At 36.9% G+C, this 16910-nt stretch overlaps 1 protein-coding gene across 3 annotated transcripts in view; it reads left to right on the plus strand.

Annotated features, from left to right (window-relative positions):
- The window catches only part of NLGN4X (neuroligin 4 X-linked), a 177497-nt gene extending 161113 nt beyond the window's left edge, over positions 1-16384 (plus strand). For all 3 annotated transcript variants that reach the window (XM_065856030.2, XM_065856022.2, XM_065856035.2), the window contains 3 exons: positions 141-326; positions 1777-2566; positions 11735-16384. In XM_065856030.2, coding sequence (XP_065712102.1) covers positions 141-326; positions 1777-2566; positions 11735-12584 — 1826 coding nt within the window. In that variant the 3' untranslated portion in view covers positions 12585-16384. The remainder of the gene's footprint in view (positions 1-140; positions 327-1776; positions 2567-11734) is intronic.
- The last annotated feature ends 526 nt before the right edge of the window (positions 16385-16910 follow it).

Here is a 16910-nt window from a genome sequence, read left to right on the forward strand (position 1 = left end):
GACATTTAACTAGGACTACGACCTTTAAAGAAGATGAAAAGATGGGAAGATACGTTTTGAGTATGTGGATACCCTATAGCTAATTCTTTATCCGGTGAACTAAAATGATCTTTTTTTTTTTTTTTTTTTTTGCCTTATAGGTTTTTTAAGCACTGGGGACCAAGCTGCAAAAGGCAATTATGGATTGCTTGACCAAATCCAAGCTTTACGTTGGATTGAAGAAAATATTGGATCTTTTGGAGGAGACCCAAAAAGAGTTACTATTTTTGGATCTGGGGCAGGAGCTTCCTGTGTCAGTCTCCTGACACTCTCTCACTATTCAGAAGGTAACAATCTTCTGAGAAAAGCTTTTTTTTTTTTTTTAATACAATATAATGTAACAAAAATGGCCATAAGAGATAGGCTGGATTAGAATTACATGAGGTCTGTAATTTTTGTAAAATACCTACTATCTACTCCTCTAGATTTGTATTAGACAATATAAATATTTTTAATGAAAAATTAAATGTCATTAGAGGAGAAATTTCATGCAACAAATGCCATGGGCAGTACACTTTTTTTAGCTTTATTAACAGTTTCCATTGGCTCTTCTATCAAATAATTTGTTCGAATTAAAATGGAAAAAGGCAGTGACCTTTTTCATTTTTTACACACTCTTCTCTGCACTTCCAGCTTGTATTTAGATGCTTTCCTTACTTAATAATAACATAACCTTATTTAAAAATATATTTAACTCCCTACAAATACCGTGTGATGCCACATAGAGTTATTAAGATTTTGGTGTTTGACTTGTGGGATTCGTATACTCAACACCTCACTGTTTCAAAAAAAGAAAAAAAAAGACAGATGAGAATGTACAGCACCAGTATTGAATAATAATTATTAGTGATGATAAGACCAAATTTACAAAGAATTTATAGAAGAAGACAGAACAAAATTTGTATAGTATTTATAAGTCCATCCTGCTTCTTTCACATCAAAACAGGTAGAAATCTATGGCAGAAGGCTGAGCCTTAGCAAACAATTGCCCAAGAACTGCTTGTAAACACAAAGAGTTTCCTCAGACTTGATCTTTCATCTCTATTTATATTAGTGCATATAAAACAACCAGAAAGAACTAATGAATTGCATCTTACTCTCTTCCAGAATACGTAAAATATTTTAATTTAACATATAGACAGTACTAACATGCACACACACACAATTTATTTAAGAAGGTAAACAAAAATGGTGTAAGAGTAGAAGACTCAAGCCTATTAAGCTGATTTTAGCAGAGCAGATTTTTTCAAGTTATATGATACATTGCTTCTGTGAAGGAAATGAGAGTGTGTAATTTTCATTTGACCTTTAAAATACTGAAGAGCATATTTATGAGAGTCATTTACATGGTGAAGAGGATATGATTGCTTGTAGCTGCAACTCCCTCAAAGAAATTTTTAGAGGAATATCACTGTGCTGAAACCAGGGGACTTCCATTAAAGATGCAAGAAAAATGCAGTACAAGCAGGAGTTTTGTTCTTGAAACTGTAACCTGAAACCTTTGTGTGTGTGAACATCAAGAACAAGAGAGATTTTAATTAGTAGCTTATGAGAGATACTATAAAAAGGGAGCAGTCAGTAGAATATATGGAAATTGACTTGCAATTTAGGTATATGCATCCCTTAGTTTTTTTTATAATCAAAGTTTTCTTTATTTAGTGAAAGCTGCTTTTATTTTTTTTAAATATATTTTTAAATATATAATTGGATTTTCATTTTAACCATTTGCACCTGCAGGTTTGTTCCAAAAGGCAATCATACAGAGTGGAACAGCCCTGTCCAGCTGGGCAGTGAACTACCAGCCTGCCAAGTACACTCGGATATTGGCAGATAAAGTGGGCTGCGACATGCTGGATACCACTGATTTGGTTGAATGTCTTCGGAATAAGAATTACAAAGAACTCATTCAACAGACCATCACTCCAGCCACGTACCACATTGCCTTTGGGCCTGTGATAGATGGAGATGTGATTCCAGATGACCCTCAGATTCTTATGGAGCAAGGGGAATTCCTTAACTATGATATAATGCTGGGCGTGAATCAAGGGGAAGGTTTAAAATTTGTGGACGGCATTGTAGACAACGAAGATGGTGTTTCCCCCAATGATTTTGACTTTTCCGTCTCCAATTTTGTGGACAATCTATATGGTTATCCAGAAGGGAAAGATACACTGCGAGAGACCATTAAATTCATGTACACCGACTGGGCAGACAAAGAAAACCCTGAAACCCGACGGAAGACCCTGGTTGCTCTTTTTACAGACCACCAGTGGGTTGCTCCGGCTGTAGCTACTGCTGACCTGCATGCTCAGTATGGATCTCCAACATATTTCTATGCGTTTTATCACCATTGCCAAAGTGAAATGAAACCCAGCTGGGCTGATTCAGCTCATGGTGATGAAGTCCCCTATGTGTTTGGGATTCCTATGATTGGCCCCACAGAACTGTTCAACTGCAACTTTTCCAAGAATGATGTCATGCTCAGCGCAGTGGTTATGACGTACTGGACAAACTTTGCCAAAACTGGGTAAGTTTGACTTCCAGCATTCCTTCTTGTGAATAACAAACTTCTAAAATAGGTTCCCACAGCAGTGGCTTCAAACCCTGATCTTGCAGTAGTGTTATAGCGTTATTTACGTAAGAGAGAAGGTAACTGGGGCTTATTCATATTTAATAGATCTTTAATTAGTGTGTTCCCTCAAACTATTTTCTTTCAGTAGCTCAGCGAGAATAATAATGCACTGTATTTTTGATTCAAAAAATAGGGCAATTATTAAGACAAAGCATGTCTCAGGCAAAAAGCGGCTCACTGAGATACTGAAAAATCAGAGGCAAAATGTCTGCTACTCGAAGAAGGATCTGTCAGGCAGATAGCACTTATCTCCTACAAAAGAAAGGAAGTTTTGTTTTTAGCGACCTTCACAGGGATGGGGACTCAGGGAGGCATTGGAACGGATAGACAGACACTGGAAAGATTTTTCCCTCTGAGGGCTATAATGGCAATAATAAGTACTTGACTGGAATGAAGAAGTGACTCAGATATAAATTTTGATTTGAGAAGGTTAAAAATTTAAATTAATTCTGCTTATGAAACAATATAGAGACATCAATGTTTTGCTGAAATAGAACTGTAAACATGAAGGAAAGAACTCTCAAAGCATGTTAATCTGTGAATGCTATTAATAAATTCTGTCTTCTTCCTATAGCATTCATTTAAAGAGGATTGCAATGTTTTTCTTGAGTAGCAAGGGCTTTTTTTTTTAACCTTGAGTTTTCCGTACTGAATTGAAACAAAGATACTTGTGGCACAAAGGGGCTGTAAATCTTTCCAATGAATGTTTAATGGCACGATTGGGCTTTAGAAACTGCAGCTTTACGGCACTGCAGTGAATGGTGTGCAGCTATATAAGAAGAAATCAGAAATGCCTAGTGTGAAACACTCAGAGGCTTCAAGCAGCTCTTGCAGCATTAAATGAATCCAAATGATGTTTGGGGGAAGAGAGATCTTGCAGTCTTAACAAATATCTCAAACATGAATTGAGTTACAAACAAATGCTTCAGGTGAATTTGCAAGGCAAAAAGAAAGCTTTTGTTGCATTGCATTTTAGACAATCAGATACTTTTGCATGCAGAAATCCCACAGTACTGCAACAATAGCAAATGGACTGTGGAATATTTAGATGTATTTGGCAACAAGAAGTCATCAGTACTGGGATGGACAAACTTCAGGTTGAAAGCTTGGTTTTTGGACAGAGAATGCCGTATGCTGGCTGTACCACTCAGAAAGATATTATAGCATCGGTCTGTCTTTATTTTTATAGATGAAGTGCCGCATATACATAGAGGACTTCAGATCCTCACAAATATACATCATTGGAGTTATTATGGACATACAAGAACTCCGCAGTCTCACTATTATTTACAATTACTTTATGGCTGGTCCCTGTAGTCATATTCAAGCAATTTTTTGAGGCTGACAGGAGCTTCTCAGAGCCCCAGCTGCCACCATTACTCGTTACTGCAAACACTTTCCAGCTGTTGCTACTTGAAAGCTAATTTCACCAGGCTATGCATGCCATCACCCAGTTCTCTGGTAATTGATTCACCTAAAGGCACAATAGCTGCTTTGGGAGAGCTATTAGTCCTTTCTGAAACTTTGCCATTGTTGATGAGACAGGAATGGGGTATATCTTCTTACAAACTTGGCCCTTTAGAGACAGTCTGAAATATGTGTCATTAAAAATGACCTTTAGCTGTAAAATTTCAGCTTTTACAAGGAAAGGAAAAGAGCAATGCAAGAAGCACTACCTTCTCGTTTCGGGGAGGGGGGGCAGACTTATTTGTTTGATTTGTTTTTTTCTTCCTTTATAGGAACAATGATTACCTATTCTGGATAGTACAAGAGAATACTTGGAGAAAAATACTATTTTAAGATTATATTTGCTCTGCACCTCTGGTGCTTCCAACGAAACAGGGAAGGTTGTAGCACTTCACGCTTAGATAAACAGGCACATATCTGGGTTAACCGTTCTCCTCTCCACCTTTCCACATGGAAATGAAACATCTGCCCACTCTGGTCCTCCAGCTCTCAAAAAGATTGATATGGTTCAAGGCTCTGTTGTTGGGTTTTTTTTTCCCACCCTTTCTTTTAATTGATTTTTCTCCATCCTTATTCAGTTAGAACTTTGCTTTTTTAGTGTTTGTACCTATGGTAACACATATGAAAAATCTGTTAACTGCAAGATTTTATTATTCCACCTTTCCCTGTAGGTGAGCTTTGAACATTAAAACTGCAGATTTATTTATCTAATTTTAATGTCTCTGAGACTTTTCCAGCCTTGATGACTCTCCCACAGAGGCTTCATCCAGGTACTTATTGTACAATTATGGCTCAGGTGGAGCATCATTCTGATGGACTGTGCTGGGCTTTTAACTGACATGCCACCCATTGATAAAAACCACACATTTTTTAATGGGTCTACAGTCAAGGCTGGGTAGGTCAATCCTGTAAAATCACTAGGTGTCAAAGACACAGCACAAGGCATGGTGTTTTTATTGTGTTTTACTTTGGAGTCAGTTACTGAAGCCAGCAAATAGGAGGTGACAAGTAAAGTGACTGTTTAACGGCAAATGGAAATGCTTGAAATGAATACCTGGAAGCTGCATTTTGCTAATCCTCCCATTTTCTACTGTGCTATGACTTTTTTTCCTTAACACTAATTTTAGCCATTTCAAAACTATGTTTTTTACATGCCTCAGAAATAGGAAACCAATTTGTTACAGAATAGGTATGACAAACTACATTTGGGATGAAAAAACAACATGAAAATATGGCTTTGGGTTCCACCGCGCGCAAAATTATATGTGAGAGCTTCGTTAAGAGGTATGCTTTAAGCTTCAGTCTGCTGCCAGTAGTACAATCCTAACTGTAATGGTAATTTTAGATGCTCAAATGTTCTGTTAGTTAGGGCCAGGAAACAACCTTTGCCGATAGATCAGCAGGAAGAGAGCGAAGGACATGAGGGGTTATGTGCCAGTCCTTCACAGATACTCTGCCAGCTACACTCTTGTGAAAAGGATTTGAAGTTTCATAAAGCAGATACAAAGCCACATTCTCATTAGAGGCTTCTGTCACGTTTCTGAAAACTACTCTCTTTTGAGGAGTTACAGTACTTTGTTTTGGCTCCCATTCATCTAGTTCTACCTAGGCTGTTGATGGGAAAGATAAAGGCCTAAAGGGAGAACCCTTGTTTTCTTTGTACTTCAGATAAATACTCTGGAATTATTTTACTACCATTGATTCAGAAGCCAAAACCTATCTTATTTAGGATGTCTGCATTTTAAGACACACTTAAACTTACAATTACTTAAGTGCATTTTCAGATCAATTGCTTGTGAACTCCTTTATGAGGCTGTTGCATTTCTTTTTGATGTTTTTGTCTGAAAAAAATAACTGTTTCCAATGGCCAATCTGCATTAGTCAAACAAAACACCGGACTTATGGTTTGCTTTCTTTAGTAGTAATAATAGGTGACCAGAAGCGTGGCAACAGTGGGACATGATGGTGCTAAGTGAGGAAAAGAAGTAAGGGAAAATACACTTGTGTACCAGTGCTTCAGACAGGAATGGTTGTACCATTATTAATACTGTGACAACATGAAAAGTTAGTGGAAACATGAAGAAATGCCACACAGGTTTTTTTTGGTTGGTTGGTTGGTTTTTGTTTTTTTTTTTTTTTGATATGGAAAAAAGAGGACTACTCAAAGAAAATAAATGATTAAAGGGCCTTTCAGTGTCTTGGAGACAGACTCAGTATGTAACTGTTACGATATTTTGCTCTCCAATAAAGTTAGAGAAAGACACAGAATAAAACACTTTAGGTGCATTAACGTTAACGGTTCCACTGTCCTGACTGATAGTTACTGCTATTGCAGAAGTAGTTAAAAGATGAATGGTATTTCAACATGTTATATGGAATTGAGGATAAGAGAAAGCTTCCCCATCATTCTTCCTGTGCCACTATTACCAGATATGAAATACTGAGTTCCCTCATTTGGCCTCACATCAGCTACTAATTCACCTTGTGAACAAGAACGTGTGTTGCTCTGCAGTCAGCATCCATTGCAGACACATTTATTTTCTATCACCTGAGGGAAAAAAAAAATCTATAAACAGCAACATGTTAAATTTAGTAAAATCAGCGCAGATTGAAAGTGGGGAGAAAAAAGTGATAGCTGAAATCAGATGATTCTGCACATTAATAATGAAACACTTTAGATAAGACAAGAAAGACCATCATATGGTCTTCCGTCATCAATTTTGTTCTAGCAATAAGATGAAGAAAAAAAAAAAAAACCCTGACAACTAGGGGGGATTGGGAAACAAGGTATCTGGTCCCCATGACAGCCATTACTGGAAGAAGTACAGAACTGAAAATATTGAGATTATATTTTTATCACCGTGATTGCAGTAGATTTTTAAAGGAAGGTTTCCTAGCAGTCTTTTGTTCTGTAGCTTCACACTTGAGCCTCAAGAATGTCCAGAAACACAAAGGTGATGTGAGAGGCTAAAAAAACCAATGGAAATTTGAACTTAAAGTAACAGATCAAAATTGTTGTCAAACATCTGATTCAACAGGACAAATGATTGTATGCATGTTATATCTCTATTTTATGCCTATTTATAATACTGGGAAAATGTTCATAATATATAAACTACCCAGCTTCCTAAGAAGAAGACTTAGCATGTCACAAATTGTAACTTTATGATTTTAAGAATTGCCTCCAGTGTACACAAGAGAAGGGCCTAGGAAAGTAAAAAATCTTATTTATACTAACTCAATATTTGTGGTAAATCTGTCATTAATCTGTAAAACCAAGATGCATGCATTGTTAGATCCTCTATTTAGCCTAGACTTAGGTATTGCATTTTCTTGTGAAAAAAACAAAAGTAAAACCAAAACCAAACCAGATATTTATCACAGTATCACAGTATGTTTGGGATTGGAAGGGACCTCAAAAGATCATCTAGTCCAATCCCCCTGCTGGAGCAGGAACACCTAGGTGAGGTCGCACAGGAAGGTGTCCAGGCGGGCTTTGAATGTCTCCAGGGAAGGAGACTCCACAACCTCCCTGGGTAGCCTGTTCCAGTGCTCTGTTACCCTCACTGAGAAGAAGTTCTTTCTCAAATTTAAGTGGAACCTCTTGTGTTCCAGCTTGATCCCGTTGCCTCTTGTCCTATCATTGCTTGCCACTGAGAAGAGCCTGACTCCATCCTCGTGGCACTCACCCTTTATATATTTATAAACATTAATAAGGTCACCCCTCAGTCTCCTCTTCTCCAAACTAAAGAGCCCCAGCTCCCTCAGCCTTTCTTCATAAGGGAGATGCTCCACTCCCTTAATCATCTTTGTTGCCCTACGCTGGACCCTCTCCAGCAGTTCCCTGTCCTTCTTGAACTGAGGGGCCCAGAACTGGACACAATATTCCAGATGGGGTCTCACCAGGGCGGAGTAGAGGGGAAGGAGGACCTCTCTCGATCCACTGACCACCCCCCTTGTAATACACCCAAGGATGCCATTAGCCTTCCTGGCCACAAGGGCACAGTGCTGGCTCATGGTCATCCTGTTGTCCACCAGGACCCCCAGGTCCCTTTCCCCTACACCGCTCTCTAATAGGTCATTCCCCAACCTATACTGGAACTTGGGATTGTTCCTGCCCAGATGCAGGACTCTACACTTTCCCTTGTTAAATTCCATCAGGTTGTCCCCCGCCCAACTCTCCAGTGGTAGAATTATAATCCAGTGGTAGAATTCTGACAGCCACAGTAAAAAAAAATGACTTGTTTTTAGGGCTGGCTGATTTTTTTTTCTGTTTCTTGTTTCAAAAAACAGCTTCATGCCCACATACCCGTGTAAACAAATCTTGAAATACAAGACTAGCCTCATGTGATGTAATTTTCTCTCTTGCTTTTGGAGGAGTTGACAAAATAATTGGCTATTCCTAATAAATATTGTTAAAAAGGAGAGATTAAGATAGAGAATGGAAGAGAGGGAAATGAAAGGGAGGTTTATATTTACTTGTTTTATAGCTTGTTTGTAAGGAAAGGGAATGCTAATTTTTTATACAGATATATCAAAAAAATAAAAATCAAAGAAGTGCATATCCAGCTTGGCTCATTAAAATGAATGTTCATTTTCATCTTCTGTATTGTGTGTCAATTGCAACTAGTTTATGTGAGCAAACTTAATTTCTACATCTTCTGTAGGAACTTTCCCGGAGTCTTTTGTGCTGTGAAAGAGAACAAGTGAGGAGAACACAAGATGGATTTTGTGCTGTCACTCTTGCAGGATTTTGAGTTTCTGACAAGACAAATGTTTTGCTTTTGAATTTGTGTCTTGAACCCCAAAGTACTGTAGTACCAGATATACTGAATTGGGCCAATATCTTCTTTATATTTGCCAAGTCTTTCAGTCTGTTCTTAAAGTACAAAATAAATACTTTTATTTCCTTCTTGAATGCATGTTACAGTCCCTCAACATAGCAGCATACACCTGTCACTGTACTACTTTGAAGTCAGCATTACTTCTTTAGCTTCAGCTAGGATAAATAATTACTAAACAATTATCTTTTTGTTTAGAATTAACACAATTTGGCTAGCTATTACTACATAAAATGAAAAATTGATGATAGATAGATAGATAGATAGATAGATAGATAGATAGATAGATAGATGATAGATAGATGAGATAGCCACGGTTTTGAAACCTGTAGTTTATATCTTACCAAGACGTGAAATATTTGATACAGTAAAAAAGAAATATATATATATATATACATGTATAAACCAAACAAAACAACAACAAACACCTAAAACTATAAGAGTAAGTAAACCAAAGTACAAAAATTACATAGAAAAAAAATCTTTCACTCAAAAAAAGGTAAAATATTTTTTTTCAGATAAATAGATGAATACAGGAATCATGGTATTATTTAGGTCAAATTACCAGTCTGGCTTAAGAACTATGGAATAGCTCTTTATGAGCAGCAAAGAAATGCTAAAGTAGGCAATCATGTCCATGAGCTTTTGAAAATGGAAAAAAGAAAAAAACGTGCTTTAAAATCAGTAGCAGTGGGTCTTGGTATTCCCATAACATATATAACAGTATATTGGAAGAAAAGGAAAATACTGGAATCATTTTCATGGGAAATAAAGTAATGCATATGGGAATGGAAAGGAGAACAGGAAGTTCTTAGAGTAATGCACAGAAAATGAATCATGTACTTTTGGTATCATGTATCACAAAGGCTCAGAAAATATGTTTTGATGCAAAAGAGGATTCAAACTCATACACAACAGAATGTTGAACTCAGTATTAGTAGTTTTAAATTTCTGTATATTTTCATGCAAAGATGAAGTCACATTTACACAAGGTTTACTGAAATTGTAAAGATACATAATGTTGACCACATTTAAATGACTTTTGTGCCATTGGTTGGTCTTTAATCTGAACCTATAAGAGGAAATAAAAAAGATAGAAAAGCATCATTTCAGTTAAATATTAGGTTACCAATTTTTAAATTATCTCTCAGTAATGTATTACTCTCATCTCTACTACTACTTAGCTACTGTAAAACTTGTTGATCTCAGCTAATATATTTCTCATCCCTAAACACTGGGACAGAATGAAGGATCACCATTCTACAGCCATTAAACGTAGTTATTTAGTAGCAATGAGCACACGGAACTTTGAAGTAGTATTTTCATAATGCAAATGATGTAAAGGTTTGTGACATATATACTTCAAAAGCTTTTCTTTAAAGTAGATATTTGAATGAAGGGGGAACAATAGCTCAGTAAAAGAACACAAAGAGAAATAGTCCCCAGTTACATGTATTAGCCCTGCTACTTTATGTTTTAAAGTTTTTTATGTAATATACACAGCTAATATAAATTCTTATGATCACATAGAAATTCAACATACCCACAGGTATTAGATGTCCATATTTATTACTTGCAGCAGTGGGAGTAGTGATGTCTTAAATGAGAAAGTTTATGTCAAACCTTGAGAAGAGCTGAACCTGCACTTTTACTACAGGGAAAGTTATTAATACCTCTCTAAGACAGGTTTGGAGTGTGATACTGAGTCACAGAACCTCACATGAGATTTTGGAAACTGCAACACAATTCTTTCTTCATTTTCATGTTAAAAAGTTTTATAGTGTCTGAGATGCACTGTCCAGTAAGTAATTTTTCCTTTGTTTATTAACGTCTGTTGATTTATGCACAGTGAGATGGATCATGAACTGGATGGCAGTTAGATGGCAGAGGTCAGAGGGTTATGGTCAACGGTGCAGAGGCTGGTTGGAGGCCTGTAGTTAGTGGGGTTCCCCAGGGGTCAGTGTTAGGTCCAGTCCTGTTCAACCTGTTCATCAATGACCTGGATTAAGAGACTGAGTGCACTGTCAGCAAGTTTGCTGATGATACCAGACTGAGTGGAAGGGCTGACACACCAGAAGGCTGTGCTTCCTTTCACTGAGACCTGGACAAGCTGAAGGACTGGGCAGAGAAGAACCATGTGGCCAAGAAGGCCAATGGTATCCTGGGGTGTATTAGGAAGATTATGACCAGCAGGTCGAGGGAGGTTCTCCTCCCCCTCTACTCTGCCCTGGTGAGACTGCATCTGGAGAGAAGACTGAGAGGCAATCTCATCAATGTTTACGAATATCTCAAGGGTGGGTGTCAAGAGGACAGGACCAGACTCCTTTCAGTGGTGCCCAGTGACAGGATGAGGGGCAATGGGCACAGGCTGAAGCATAGGAGGCTCCATCGAATATGAGGAGAAACTACTTTGAGGGTGCTTAGAGCACTGGAACAGGCTGCCCAGAGAGGTTGTGGAGTCTCCCTCTCTGGAAACATTCAAGACTTGTCTGGACACATTCCTGTGCGATCTACTCTAGGTGAACCTGCTTTAACAGGTGGGTTGGACTAGATAATCTCCAGAGGTCCCTTCCAACCCTAATCATTCTATGGTTCTGTGATCTGTTATTAAGCTTGAGAGGGTTTTCTTGGCTTCTGGTTTTAGGTTACATTAGTTACTGGATATACCATTAACTAAAGGACTAAGGGGTTTTTTGCTTTTTGCTTTTGTTTTTGTTTTTAAATGACTATAATATTGCCTGTTTTTATTTTTTAGAGATCCAAACCAGCCTGTTCCACAGGATACAAAGTTCATCCACACAAAACCCAACCGCTTTGAAGAAGTAGCCTGGTCCAAATACAATCCTAAAGACCAGCTTTATCTGCATATTGGCCTGAAACCGCGAGTTCGTGATCACTACCGAGCAACAAAAGTTGCTTTCTGGTTGGAGCTTGTACCTCACCTTCACAACTTGAATGAAATATTTCAGTATGTTTCCACAACAACAAAAGTCCCCCCTCCTGACATGACATCATTTCCTTATGTGACACGACGTTCTCCTGGTAAATTGTGGCCAGCCACAAAACGCCCAGCAATGACACCTGCCAACAACCCCAAACATTCGAAAGACACCCATAAAACAGCTCCAGAGGATACAACAGTTCTGATAGAAAACAAACGAGATTACTCCACGGAGCTGAGCGTCACCATTGCTGTGGGGGCATCCTTGCTTTTCCTTAATATTTTAGCTTTTGCTGCGTTATATTACAAGAAGGACAAGCGGCGTCACGAGACTCACAGGCGCCCCAGCCCCCAGAGGAACACAACCAATGATATTGCACACATACAAAATGAAGAGATTATGTCGTTGCAGATGAAACAGCTAGAACATGACCATGAGTGTGAATCGCTGCAGGCCCATGACACACTGAGATTAACCTGTCCTCCTGACTACACGCTTACTTTGAGAAGGTCCCCAGATGACATCCCACTAATGACACCCAACACCATAACCATGATTCCAAATACATTGACAGGAATGCAGCCTTTGCATACTTTCAACACCTTCAGTGGAGGACAAAACAGTACAAATTTGCCCCATGGACATTCGACCACCAGGGTATAGCTCAGCCCTTCTCCCTCAACCCTCACAAGCCGCTTGGAAGAAAGAAAAAACAAAAACAAACAAACAAAAATTTAAAAAGAAAAAAAAAGAAAAAAGAAAAAAAAAAGAAGACGAAAAAGTTATTATATGATCCATTGAACACCTTGTCAAAATCTAACGTAAAAAGTAAAAGAGAAGGACAGTCATTATTTTCTTACTGATCCTTTCCACAGAAACTCGCTGATGTTAAAGATCGACTACAAACCCTGTGAAATGTGAAAAGTGCACATTGCTGTTACGATACTGCTTTAAGATATCAGCCACTTTGATTGAAAGTTGAGGCCAGGAGTCGTCACTTAAAATGGTGTTTTGAGTGTAACAAGAAAAGCAGAGTCTTCTGGAACACAGAGCCAGTGACTGTACAGGTGTTTTGTTTTGTTTTTTTAATAAATAAAATAATTAAAAAATTCTTTATGTGCCATACCATGAATGGCCCTTGTTAAAACAGAGACATCACCATGGGCTTTTATCCAGCATATGAAGCTGTAATCCAGATGGGGGAAATAGAATTTTATTATTAAAAACAAAAATGAAAAAAAAAAAAAAAAGAGAAGGACTGACTATGCAGTAAAATACGTATAGTTCTGTGCAAAGAGATGACTTGCCAGCCTGAACTATATTTAAAGAAACTTTGTAAAAATGTACATAGCTGTGAGTTTAAAAACAAACAAACAAAAGAAAAAAAGAAGCTTTTATTGATGTTTTCAGTTTGAAAAGAGCTTTTAGAAAGATTGTGCATTCGGTTGTGACCTATGTGTATATACATTAGTCATATCACCTCTGTTTCCTCCAAGCCCAAAGGAGGAATTTCTTCTTAATTACTAGTGGTAAGCGAAAAACCATGCGTTTTTTCTAACATATTTCATTTATATGAGGCCATGGTGTTATGCAGAGGATACAGTTGTCTGTGTGACCTGCATATTTTCTCTCCCAGGTTACACTAGTGCATGTTAAAGTATTCATAGGAGATTGTTGTTCTTTTCTGAAACTTTTCTTTTCTATAATTTAATTTTGTGTTAGCCTTTGTTAAATTGCAACACAGCTATGGATTGGAAAATAGAGAAAAAAATACACAAAAGAGAATAATAACTGTTTTAAGCTTATTGAACTGAATCAAGAAACATCCAATAATACATATTCAGAGTCCAGTTTGTAGTACTTGATTGTTGTGATACATTAGGAAGAGTTTTGTGCCCTGACAAAAGCAAACAAAGCCTGTGTTTTGATCAGCCTTATCTGGGGAAAACTAGCTCCATATTCACCAGCAGCTACAGTGGAATCTCAGCTCAACTACAGCGGAATCTCAGCTAAGAAAGCACCTTCTTAGCTTTGCTAAACAAAATAAAACTGCAGTTTGAAAGTGGGGAAAAGGTGGGTTGATTGGCTGGCTCTTTTTTAAAGTATTCAGAAATGGTTGGTGTGTGAAGAACTTCTCTGCCCAGTATCCTGGTTTGTGCTTGAGTGTACCCGTCAGAAAATACTTCTTTTTGCTGGTTACACAGCAGTCCCATAGCCGGTAAACATTATGGAGAGAGAAGCAGAAATGTCATCAGCCATTCTGCATCTGAATAAAACTGGAAATCCCAGAGACCATCACTCTCAGGAAGGGCAAAATTCTTAACTAGTTATTCCCTTCTGCCCTTCCTTCCCTAGGAAACCAGGGGTCAAGCAGAGCTATTGAGCAGAGAAACTTAGCAGTTTGATTCAAACAACTGATTTGAGTGTGAAAAGCCAGAAATAAGTGATCACAGATGAAGATTGCTTTATATTTTATCTTCGAAATTTACTCCATCATCAAGAGACAGTAACCAAAGATATTTGAACAAATTGGTCTGCACTTGAACATGATCATCCCAGATGTATTTTCTGTTATTAATTCACAACTAAGCTGCATCAGTATCGTGTATCCCATAAGTATCTAACACAAGATGCCTTGTACATCATCTTGTTTTCTATGCTTTTTGTTTTGTAACAACATGTCCTGGATTAGTCACCCCGACAAAATCAAAGAGAAGGTGATTCACTGAGATCTATTCATCTGCACAACTCCTTGTTGTAGAAGGCAGTAAAACAGATTCCAAAGGAAATAAATGTGCTATAAACCTGACCTGGATGCTCAGGCTGGAAAGTGATGCAACAACCCCAAAATAGAACTAGTAGCAAATGGAAAACTATTTTTTTGGTTTAGTTTGTTTTTTTTTACTGATCCATCACATAATGTTATTAATGCTACTCTGTATACCAGGCCATTTCCACCACCTATGTAATGCCTCAGCTGAGATGCAGCAGTTCATAACTCTTAAAAAAAAAAAAATAAAAAAAAAAAAAAGGTAAAAAAGAAAAAAGTAAAAAAAGGTAATGATGCTTGGCATCATAATCAGTTGGTTATGTTTGTAATGTGAATTACAGTATTTGTTTAGTACTTCCAATTGTCTTCTGCTAGCAATATGTACAGTACTGTGTCAGGCTTGTGACATTTGGTAAAAAAAGTTCCTGTAAGTGAATGATTTTAGCTTTTAAAAGTAATTACAATCAAGTTGATTTAATAATTTAATACATCTGGACTGATGTATGATTTATAGAGGGAAGAGATTTATAGGATCTTCATAGAATTCTATTACAATGATATCAAAATATACTTTGCAAACTGTAAAAGAACAAAAGTACTTTCCCAGGCTTATATTCTTGACCTTAAAAGGCACGCAGGGTTTAATGGTTTCTTCAGTTATTGTTTTGCAATTTTTTTGGTTTTTGCCTTAAGTAATGATAGAAGATATATATGGCTGGACACATATGTATAAACTTTTCAGCAGCATTTTTAATAATAAAATATCACAGTATTTTCTAATGCTTTGTGCAAAGAACTACGTGTTCATCCTTTTGTGTAGAAAGTCTTTCAGAGGTGTGTTTTCTGCCTCATTTCCATTTCATTATCTAATGTAAACAATGCCTTGATACACAGTACAAAAATATTAAAGTAACAGAGGTTGCACTTTTAAGTTAGCATTGAGTTTTCATGGCTTTTGTAGTTCCATGAACTGACCAATAAGAGGAAAGAAATTCAGAAAATGAAGATACGAGAGAATAAACTCCATATATTTATTACCTGTATGCACTGCAACTCCCATTGAAGCAATGGTTTAATTGTTCTGTTAGTATTTTGTGTAGCAGCTTCCCAATGAGTGTACAGCTTAGCAGCTGAGAAATGTATCTTCCAAATTAGAGATCAAAATAATTCAGATAAGTCTAATACATCCAGCCTCCACAAGTAAATATACTTTAGTTTTATTTTTAAAATTATATAGACAATGAGCTTTGTTAGATAAATACGTAGGAGAAGCAATAGAAGTTACTCAAGAGATTTACATATAATGCAGGTATGTTAATATCATTCTTTCATCAAAAGTTGAGCAAGTAAATATAGTTTCTTCTTTTATGGTTAAATTCTGTTTATCAAATGTTTCCTTTCACTGGAAAGGTACATAGACATCTTAGTAATTTGGGCTGGGTATTGTTTGCTTTCTGTAACAATTCTGCTGAGTAGAGGTACTAACAATATTTGATGAATTTTAAGCATATTATTAAGGAGTATTTGCAAAAAGCAAATTCTGAATGATTCCTATCAGATTTTTGATATGAAGAATCAAGCTTCTGAGATAGAAAGATATCATGTGCCTACTGACCTAATCAAGCAGCTTGAGTTTTGAATATTCAATTTGTATATAAAGCTTTTGCAAATAAACTGCAGATTTAGAATTGTTCAGCAGATCTGTTTAATTACAGGTATACTTCGAAATTCCACAGCTTGTTCTAAGAAAATTCATGCACAAAAAAAGGGGTTGCAATTATGTCACTTCTGTGAATTGTTCACCTTAAATTTCAGGGTGAACTCAATAAATTACCTTCTTTTCAGTTAATCAATTTCACATTAAAAAAGGGAAAAGCTTCAGAAATCTGTTCATACTAATTAAATATTGTGTTATTTCTTTACTGTCTGAAATATAAATGTGCAGATGAGTATGTTCCTATTTAGACTTTGCTAAGAGTATGACCAATTAATGGTATTTAATATCACATAAAAGTCCTATGAAATAATACCATGACAATTATGTGCTTGTCTCAGATTTGTAGTTTTACATCTGTATTATTTAATTACTGGCAACTGTTTCTCATATTTTCATCTACAGCTGTTTGACATCACAAACCTCATCAGCCTGAATCTCTCCAGAGACCATTAGCAGCTGGTAAAAACTGGGATTTTCATCCCACTAGAAATTATGATATTAT

This window comes from Patagioenas fasciata, chromosome 1 (assembly GCF_037038585.1).
Source record: "Patagioenas fasciata isolate bPatFas1 chromosome 1, bPatFas1.hap1, whole genome shotgun sequence".
In the NCBI taxonomy this organism is placed as follows: Eukaryota; Metazoa; Chordata; class Aves; order Columbiformes; family Columbidae; genus Patagioenas; species Patagioenas fasciata.